Source organism: Geotrypetes seraphini, chromosome 5 (genome assembly GCF_902459505.1).
Source record: "Geotrypetes seraphini chromosome 5, aGeoSer1.1, whole genome shotgun sequence".
Taxonomy (NCBI): Eukaryota; Metazoa; Chordata; class Amphibia; order Gymnophiona; family Dermophiidae; genus Geotrypetes; species Geotrypetes seraphini.
Window position 1 is genome coordinate 149,653,987 of NC_047088.1, and position 11,023 is coordinate 149,665,009.

The 11,023-nt window shown below is 37.8% G+C and overlaps 1 protein-coding gene across 2 annotated transcripts in view; it reads left to right on the top strand.

The window, feature by feature from the left end:
* Positions 1 to 4,285, top strand: part of LOC117360703 (alpha-aspartyl dipeptidase-like) — a 71,744-nt gene extending 67,459 nt beyond the window's left edge. For both annotated transcript variants that reach the window (XM_033944937.1, XM_033944935.1), the window contains 2 exons: positions 2,700 to 2,782; positions 4,133 to 4,285. In XM_033944937.1, coding sequence (XP_033800828.1) covers positions 2,700 to 2,782; positions 4,133 to 4,205 — 156 coding nt within the window. In that variant the 3' untranslated portion in view covers positions 4,206 to 4,285. The remainder of the gene's footprint in view (positions 1 to 2,699; positions 2,783 to 4,132) is intronic.
* The last annotated feature ends 6,738 nt before the right edge of the window (positions 4,286 to 11,023 follow it).

The window sequence follows — 11,023 nt, forward strand, 5'->3', positions numbered from 1 at the left end:
ATGACATCGACCCATCCATGCTTGGTACGTGCGTTAAAGATGAGGGAGTTAGCAGAAGCAGTGATTTCTACATACAAAAATATATATAAAGAAACGATGAAGTAGAAGAGCCAGACGGAAATCACAATGTATTCCAAAAGATACCGAGAGTGACTGCATCTCTATCCACTGCCTCACAGTCCACCTGTTCCACCCATGAAGAGGCATCCCCTTCATCTCTATGTCTTCCTCCTACTGAAGACCTACTTCCACTGCCTGAGGATGCCCTTGGTGCTCACTTATCTTCCTCGTCTCCTCCTCCTGCAGTACTTGTACTAGACGATGAGGACGAAGACACTGCCTGAGTACTGTACAGGTATTCCAGTATTGAACATTTCTTTTTTTCCTTGTTGAGGAAACAGTATTGAACTTTTTTTTTACCCTTAGATTATTACTGTACACCACTGTATTGTTGTTCAACAAATATTGTTATTCTACCAAAATTGCAAATTTTAATAGTAATAATAGTGACCGTTTCCAAAAACCATAAATAACAGCTGAAAAGTTATTTGCAGTTTTAATAACAAAAATGCTGGCTGTTACAAAAAGCCGCAAATAACATATAAAAAGTTATTTGCGTTTTTTTCCATATTTACGGCTATGTTCCGCCCGCATCTTCCGCAAATACGGAGGGAGAAGTGTATCCATTATTCCACTAGAGCAAAAAATGAGTTTAACACCCATATTACACCATATTTAACACCCATTTACAGAATAAATTTCGTATTGTATATGTTACTTTTCTACGGGAGTAGTTTCTGAGCTCCTTTGAGGCCTTTGTTGGCTGTTTGGAGTTGATGTTCTAATGTTACTTATTGAGCAGAATGGCTGTTGCTGAATTTGATTGCCATAGGTGCCTCTATTTCACGTTTATTTAGTGGTTCTTGGCGCTTGGGTATTAACTGTAGAGGGAGCTAAGGAGCACAGTGCAGTAGAGCAGGGGCTCAGACAAAAATCCTTCTGTAGATGGCATGCGGCAAAAGGGATACAACCCATCTGTCTAGAGAATGTCTCACCTATTTACTAGAAAAGAGCTTTCCAGGGTAAGTACATAATCTCTTTTTATTGCAACTCATTTTTCTAGGGAATATACGCTGTTGAGATTAAGTGACTTCAATCAATTTATCCAGAATACAGTAGTTAAACTTGTTTTGAGAATAAGAAGATATGATCACATAACCCCATTGCTTCAGGCTGAACATTGGCTGCGTATTCCACATGGAATTACATTTATCCCCAACAGGTCCTGTCGGACATTACCTACTAAAATGTACATATTACATTTTCGCTCAGCAAATTGTATTTCTATACTATTGCCTCCTGAGGTCTCTGATCTTTGTTATTTCCTCTGAATATCTACTTATTGTATTTCGCTGAATGTCCAGCACTCTTGATTGTAAACCGCCTAGAAGTCGCAAGATTGTGGCGGTATAGAAGAATAAAGTTATTATTATTATTATTATTTAAATGTTAACATTAGTTCATAAAACACATTGCAAAGTTTTGCTGGTTTTTGGCTTGATTGTTAATTGCCTATTTCCTTCTTAGGGAGCTTTGGTTCTCAGCAAAACTGTCTCATAATCTCTTCTTTCAGATGTATTAGAGGCTACACAATTTACACCTCCATTTTTAATATGGTGGGCCCAACACTTTGAAATAATTTGTCAAAGTATTTATTAGTAGAAATGTAATTTCAAGCATTTAAAAATGGGCTTAAAATTGATCTATTTACAGATCTGTTGGGCTTTAAGATACTAGTATGACCCTGCCATTTTTCTCAAGAGCTGTAGGGTAATTTGGGAGAATGGGATCTGCCAGGTTTGGAATAGACTGATATGACTTTCCAGTGTCTTTGTGCTATTGTTATTCATTTTACTAACTTGCTATAACTATTCTTATGTTGTTATTATATTCCATCAATAGTGGTATTCATTTTTTTTCTTTCTTGTCTATCATATTTTTTTATCAAATGTAAACCACCAATATGGTTGTCTTGATTGTCAGTATTTCAGGTCTTAATAAACTAGAAACATAGGACTTGGCCCTATGAGAAATTGATTCACAACATCCCTGAGCTTTACACATCCATTTACCCCCCACCCCCATCTATGCAATCCCACATTCATACACTTTTATCTCATCTACCCAACTCAGTAAAAATTTGCCTTTCTGCAATGCTGAGAACACTTTTTAACTTGTAAGAGTTTTGACTATTACATATCACACTTCTGTGCAATGTCTTGGACAAGCAGCAAAATTAGGATTTGCATTAAGAAACATTTCTTTATACAAAGAATGATGGATAAAAGGAACACAGAACAAAAACTGTTTCTGAATTCCAAAATGCATGGGCTATGAAAAATTCTTATTTGTAAGGAAGTGAGGATAAGGCCAGAAGAAATGTGGATTCTGGGGTACTTCAGTAAGAAAGTAAATGGGCAGATGAGATAAGCTGTCTGGTCTCTATCCAATTCGATATTTTATGTTATAATACATGACATTGGAGGTACAATTGGCAGAAACAGGGAAGACATTATAAAAATATTAAAAGAAACCAGAGACAAAACATCTAGGAAGTTTTCATGGGTTTCAAGTGTTACTGCCTTAATGCAATTTTATATTTTTCTTGCTGAATCAGTAATGGAGACTTTATTTTTAAGGCTTTGCGTGAAGGTTCAATGCTTCTAGTAGAAGATGAGAAATCAAGCTTGCTAGGATTAACAGGAGCCCGTTTGTTTTTAAGGTAGAGTACTGAAGTCAAATATGATGTTCTGAACTCATAGAAAACATGGAATGCTATCAGTATCAGGAAACTTCTGTATAACAGGTTTTGTGCTACAGTGGATGAGATGCCTCAGATGGAGTGGAGCTATAGCTAGTTGCTTGATGTCATCTTGCTGTAACAGTGGGGAGATTCATGTTACACACACACGTTTCCAAATTTTAGTTATTTATATACTGCCTATAATGGAGGTTGTCTTAAGTGGTTTTTACATTCAGGGACTCAAGCATTTGAGGCCTGATTCTATAAACGGTGCCTACTGTTTGACACGATTGTCAATCAACTGGTAGGCGTCATTTACAGAATTACACGCCTAAGCAGACTTAGGCATAGCTAGGTATCCTTAAAATAGGTGCCGCTCCATTAAACCAGGTTTTCACTGGCCTAATTTCTTAGTGCCTACAGCAGACGCTTAACTGTGCCTAACTCAGCCATGCCTTTTCTTCGATCCTAACCATGCCTATTTTTCAGATAAGCGTGGGATGGCACCTCCACTTAGGCATAGCTAAGTGTCTTAAGAGTTCAGTGTCGAACTCTTAAATTGTTTGTTGTAATGATTTTATTTTATGATGATGGAAAATCAGCGTGGTCAATGACCACACTGATTGAGCCAAATTTTTTTAAAAAGTTCATAACCCATACAAAACTTAGGCCACAATTAGGGTGTCTAGCGGAACCTAAAGTAGGTGTCCTGTATAGAATCAGACCCTTGAGCCAGAATTATAGAAACGGTATCCCAAAGTTAGGTGGCGGTAGATATCCTACCACCGTCTAAAAAATTGATGCAGTGAATGGCACCTATTTTGAAGGCACCATTCGCATGACTATGGAAGCATATAGGCATGCCTAAGGATGCCTGAAGCCAGCATGGGTGTGGTTTATTCCAGAAGTGACCTCAGGTGATTCTAAATGCTTCCGCAAGTGCAAAACAGGTGCCTTAAATGTAAGACTGTAAAATGTTGGCCTGCATTTAAGGCACCTGTTTTTAAAAACAGCCCCACTGATGTGTGATTGACATGTGGTCGGCAGCAGTTTATATAGGTAGGCGACGATACTGGCACCGTTTATAGAATCCAAGCCTTGGTGTCCTCTGAAACTGATTGAAACACTTCTCCCCTAAGACAGGGTGAGAGTAGTAGCAGAACTCAGCTTAGATGGCTTGTCATTTTGGGCCCTGAGCCTACAAATAAGATAGTGCCAGATACTTTTATATTAACTCCAATAGTAAAACCCATAATTTATAGCACCTTGCTGCCATTTTGAATTCTCGACATTCTAAAAGCTGTTTTGTGCTTCCTTCCCTTTATTCAGGGGTAAAACACCAATCGAATATGAGCCTGGAACAGATCTGAGTTTCCTGCTAAGAATGTCTTTAGGTTCATAATGCTTTTTCAAATTGAATGGCAGTTGAATCAACTGTTAACAAACACATTTGGTAATGATGAAAAATAAAGAGTTTGCAGAAATAAATGTGTCTTGTATTATTTTTTCTTTTTAGCAGTCCATCTCAAATGCACATTGATTTAACCTTTGTTTGCCAAACAGAAAAAGACCTTACAGTATCTTTTTGTATTAAGACAGAGTGGTCTGATGTTTCTTAGTTATTGGTACTCTAAGATAAAGAAGGTGCTAGAACTAGTGGTTATAAGGAAAACCCAACCAAGACAAGTACTCTGTATTGGCCCATTGCAATAGTCTGTGGCAACTGTGGAGCTGCACCTTGAGGAGCCATGCATCCAGTTGGAAAAATTCCACCCTCTGAGGGTAAAACTACGTCAAATCTTAAGATATGGGTGGGGGGGGGGGGGCAGGGAATGTTATCAAGTTGAGTTAAGGCTATAAGTCACATTATTTGGCCTTTAACATGACTTAAAGGATTCTAATGCAGTTCATCTTACCCTAGCAGGTTACATAGTAATGAGATGCAAAGCAGCTCAATACTATGTAAAACCAGAATGTGATTTGTGGGGTGCATACAATGAGCATAAAACAGTAAAATAAGTCCAGCCAAAAGCTGGGGATATATTACTGTGCTGGGTGCATTGGGCCTCAAAGCTGCAGCCTGATACTCCCAGGCTTGAGCCTAAAAGAGTTGGTGCTGTTCTGCCCCCTCCTTAACCCAAAAGGAACTGTTAGGGTTACCATTTTGGAGACAATGCAGGAAGGGCACTAGACAACCAAGTATCAGGCTTGGTTTGGTATTCCAACCCTGCACGCTCTTTCCTCATCTACAAAAGCCTTAAACCCTTATGATTTTAAAGTGTTCCAGACTTGGACAGAGTTTGCAGGGATAGAACTCACAGGGTTGGAGATAGATCTCACAGGGACAAATTTATCTCCATGTCATTCTCTGCACTGGGCTGCAGCTCGAGGTCCAATGCTCATGCTCCCAGACTACTGGAATAATGCTGCTTGTGAGGCAGGTCACAAGCAGCATTACTCATTTACCACAGTAGTCAGCAGTCTGCATGACGTATACCACAGGTTAAGTTTCATGGTAAATCATGTGGAGGTAACAACTCATTTTTTACACCGTGATAATCTCCTCACTCTGCCCCTCAGAAAAAATAAGTCTACTAGCTGGATAAATACTGGTTTTCAAAGGAGAGTAATTTATTTTTTTTTAAATAACAGCTTTTATTGAGATACACCTCAAACATAACATAAACATATAGAATACAGCAGCAAGAAAATAAAGTGCAAGCAACCACACTCCAAATAACACCCAAAGTGTAGTCAAGAACAAATACAAATGTAATCCCCCCAATCTAACAATAACAAACTACAAAACCCACCAAAACGCAGTCAAATTCCCCCCCCCCACCCCCCAGGGACAAAACACAATTCCCACAACACCCAATTAGGTCGAGAAGCATCCAAAACCAGAAAAAAACCCCAAAAAAAGGAATAGGGATATAAATAAAGGTTCCCCCTAGTCTCCGCCATCCCAGTCCAGCCCCATGGTCAACTCAGTGCCCCAATCTACCCCTGTCACTGATCCCCACAGAAGCCCGAAATCTGCGCCAAATATGAGCATAGCCATGGAGTTTACCATGGCGTAGGGCTGTTAAGTGGTAAAGAAGTTGCCAAGTAAGCAAGCGATGCTCCACCATGGCCCACATGGGAGGGAGCACCTGGTTCCAAAGGGAAGCAATAGCTAATCTAGCAGCAGTGAAGGCCAATTTACAAAACATAGAATAACCCCAAGCTAAATCCAATTGATGCCAGAACAACAAGGCATGTCGCCAATCCACCGGAATGGGGATATCCAGGATCCGAGACACCCGAGAAAAAATCCCAATCCAGAACCCAGACACCCGCCCACACTGCCACCACATATGGAAATAGGTACCCACAGCCCCTCCAACAAAGAGCACTTGCACCTCCCAAAGGAGAGTAATTTAAATTAATCTTCTTGCAGTCATGTCAAAAATCTGAAAGTGTCATCCACTCCAGTTGTCCATGGTTTTGTGTGTGTTTGGAGCATCTGGCAGAGTCAGCTTAACAATTGGGCAGACAAGGCAATTGCCTGAGGTGACAAATGGCAACTCTAGTCATTGCCAAATAAACTAAAGAACAATCAAAGCATACCTTTAGCCATAGGAAGTGCGAGTAATTCTCAATAACCCAATTTACTTGCATAAATAATTCTGTAAGCTTCCTTCATATGTATCGTGTGTACATACACAAATATGTATTTACAAAAAAAAAGTTTAATATTTAAAAAAATGATATCCAATTTTGTATTTTTACAGAATTATTCTGAGGGTTGGCGTTAGGATGATTACGATTCTTAATTATCAAAATCTGAGAGGAGGGTGTTTAGGAGCCTTAAAGTGGATTGGAGGAGGCCGTAGGCTCATCTAATGTCTCTAAACACCCTGGCAGTGGGAACAACATAGATATTGAGGAATATCTCATTGGCCAATTTGTTACATAGAAAAATGATGGCAGATAAAAGCCAAATGGCCCATCTAGTCTGCCCATCCGCAGTAACCATTCTCTCTCTCTCTCTCTGAGAGATCCCACATGCCTATCCCAGGGCCTCTTGAATTCACAGTCTCTGTCTCCACCACCTCTTCTGGGAGACTGTTTCATGCATCTTCCACCCTTTCTGTAAAAAAGTATTTTCTTAGATTACTTCGGAGCCTATCACCTCTTAACTTCATCCTATGCCCTCTCATTGAAGTTTCTTTTTAAACGAAAGAGACTTTACTCATGCATATTTTTATTATGTAGGTTTTTAAATGTTTCTATCATATCTCCTCTTTCCCGCCTTTCCTCCAAAGTATACAGACTGAGAACTTTAAGTCTGTCCCCATACACCTTATGATGAACATACCATTTTAGTAGCCTTCCGCTGGACCGACTCCATCATTTTTATATCTTTTTGAAGGTGCGGCCTCCAGAATTGTTGATAAAGTATGGAAGGCTGCAGCAAGTGTGGAATTTGCACAGGTTTTGTGACTTTGTAAAGAAATGATCTCCTCTACTTAATTTTAATGGGCTACTATTATGTGATGAGTATTAGGTCATTTGTGGATAATAATTTTTGTTGTTTTAGGGTGTGTTTTATTAATCTTTACCTTATCTGCAGCAGGACCCATAGAAATACTGTAAAAGCAACATAAATTTGTTACAGATATACGAAGACACCATTCACACTGTGAGGAAAAAGATTTTATTTTATTTCAGATTTTACTTACTTGCAGATTTGTTTTTATATACAAAGCAATAATTCTGTATAAAATAAGTGTGCATTTTGAACTGTCAGTTTACAAATCTGCAGCACCTATGAAAGTGCAAACAATTTTAAGAGTCAATTATCCTGTACAGAAAAACAAACAGCAGATATACATAAACTTATAGATAAGAATTCAACAATATTCTTAAACCTTGGAAGCACCATTAAAGAAAAGTTTTATTGCACAAAGGCTAACTGCAACTCCATTACACCAGCTGATTTGAAAGATAAATAATTAAATTATAGAAACATACTCATCACACCTACATTTCCTCAAATTTAGAAGGCATTTTTGGTATAAAAATCATTTTAAAATCACATAATTGCACAAATTATATAAATTAGAGTTCTAAGAAAAGAGTAGTTATCATATAAATAACGTTTAATATGAAAGCTTCAGTTTATTAAATTCAGCACATACAGGCACACATACTAGTGAATCTCTTCGCTGGTTTTGTGAGTAGACTTAACAGTTGCTAAAAAAGATAGTTTGTGAAAGAGCATTAAAAACAGTTAGGCTACCGTAACTTATACTGCCTGACTGATATAGCTGCATAATTCATCGATTACAGCCCCGGATTACTCGTACCTAAAATGAAGATTCTACTATACTTGATTTTCATTTGAAAATATACTTTTGCCTATACCCAATTCCAAATATTATTTCCCCTAATTTAAAAAAGTGATCTTCCCTCCTTGTGATTCTAGATCCAAAGAGGGAATAAATATATACAGTATGTGTGGAAGTTAAAATCTGACCGTTAATATTTCTTTAAACTGTAACAGTATAGTATTGATGTCTCAGTGGAACTGGCATTAAAGGCTCCTTTTATGAAGCCGCGTTAGCGGTTTAACGTGCATAATAGCCTATGCTAATTTGCTGGCCACGCTAGCCGCTACCGCCTCCTCTTGAGCAGGCGGTAGTTTTTCAGCTAGCACGCGCTAAAAAGGTGCGAGCGATAAAGCCGCTAACGCGGCTTCGTAAAAGGAGCCCTAAGAGTCATGGTAATTACTGAATCACAAGAGATCTTTGTTGTTAATGCTAACATACACAGCAACTATGAACACGATATTGTATGTGATGGCAAATGTGTCAGGCATGCAACTCAAAATTGTTTCTAAATTAAAACATTAGATTTAGTATTATTTTTTTTTTTTGTTCAATCATCTTTATTAGTATTTGAAATATACAATCTCTAAGGATCTCCATTCTTGCCTTTTTTTCAGTCAATCAAGGACCTGCTTTCTATTACATGTTAGATGTTAATTATCCTATCTAGTCCATGTATGGCCAATATGGCTGCCATGCTGATCCCTGCAGCTCTAAATATATGAATTTTGCACCATTTGCTATCTAGAATACTTTTTACACCTCTGATTGGATAACTGATAATGCAGCCATGGAATAATCACAATATTAGCAGCATATAGTCAATATACATTGCATATCTTAAAGTATGTATAAAGTTAAACAAAAGAAATTCTTACAAAGTCTAATTTTTGTTGGAAGCACTACTGATACAGAAGTATGAGAGAACATATGCCACTTGTTCCTTCCATAAACGTAAGACAGGTAGGAATTATGAGAGAGTGGAGATTTAAAACCCTTAGCCTCTTTGTACCATGTTCAACAAAAAGAAAAAATAACTTTAAAATCAATAAGCTACTAGACCACGAGGAGTTTTGGCATTTCCATAAAAAAATAAAAATTGGAATATTGTAGCTTGTTTATCTCATAGTGACTTCCTCATTCAAATTTTAGATTCCATTTTGTTTAAATACTCTTAGCAGCTTGCACAATCAGAGAAGTGTCCTTGCTCTATCAGTACTTGTCCTTAACCCTGGTTCTAGTACCTGCTGCTTGGGGAACTTTTCTTTAGCAGTTTCGTACATCTGAACAAATGCTACATATTTCAGGAGGTTAGCATAAATAAGAAAGTTCAATTTGTGTTAAAATTGAAATGCTCCCCCCCCTCAATTTCATTTTTCACATACCTGTTTATATATCATTTTGTTTCAGAGATTAAAATACTTGGTAAAAAAATATATATCAAGCGACATAAGGATCTATAAGGAGCCTGAGCATTTCCTGAATATGCACATAACTTTGAAGTCTTTTGTTAAAAAAACAGATGGTCTCGTTTTGCTCCAGACAGATCCATTTCAAGCAGGATCTTCCTGTGAGGACTTATACACACTGTGAATGCAATGTGCAACATTTCTTTGGAAGACCACACAAGCTTCCCTTCACTAAAGTAAACATGTCTTATAAACATAATTTGAAGGATGATTTTTAAGTGCTGTTCACTGTAGTAAAATTGGGGTGCTCCCATTGTAGAGAAAATAGAATGTCAGGCAAGGAGGGAAAATGCCCCTCATGTAACATAGTAACATAATAAATGACGGCAGATAAAGACCTGAACGTAGTGTTTCTAACAGGACTAGACCATTGCTTTGGTTTAGACAGGAACTAAGCAGCAGGCTAGTGTCACAAGGAACGAATCTCAAGGATTTAAACTGATCTTTCCTCTTTCGTGATTGTCCAACAAATCTAAGTCATGCACGAATAAAGAACATCCTAGGATTTTCATATATGAAAAAAGGAATTTTTAATATCATCCCTCCTTTAATAACCTCAGCTGTTTCATAGCTGACTACTATGAACCCCATTCATCACATCTGCTTAATGTCTGTTTGCGTTATAAGCAGAACTAATCAAAGTAAAAGTCCTTTTGTATTAACAAACAGGTCTATTCTAGGGATAATTTTTTTAGAATGATATAAAAATATAATAAAACTGCAAAACTCAACAACCAGTGCAACATACTAATTAAAAATATATCACCCGATATTCATCCTGGGTAGTAGGCAGTTTTTAAATCTTATAGCCACAATCTGAATTAAGCCTGTAGGTCTGTGCCAGATATTCATAAAGTGCCCAGGCAACTTGCCAGATAAAGTTAGTACACCCTTTTTTGTTGTCCTAACTTTATCCTTTACTTAACCAGTTAAGAGACTGTTAAGTGCTGGCTCCACTCCAGCTCTGTCCTGGTACTAACTGGACAGTGCAATAGCAGTCAGGAGATATTCAGTGGGAACGCCTGGTTAAGTGCCCCATTCCAGCCTGCTCAGTGTGGCTTTAACTGGCCAGGACCTTGCCTACCTGGCCCAAACCCTTTTGAATATTAGGCCCATAATTTTTAATCTGGATTGCAAAACAAGCTAATTTCTAAAACCATAGCACAAATATAGAATTATATATTATTAGAGAAAGCAAATTGAAGAAAATTCCTACCTGTCTAATATCAGCACTTGTACTTACAACCATCACAAAGATATCAAAAAAGCTCCTGCCAGTTTCAACTCATTTCTTCCTCAAGAAAGTTTTGTATACACCCACAACAAACACACACACAAAAAAAATCTAAATACCTTAGTAACACCTCAAACAATCTCTT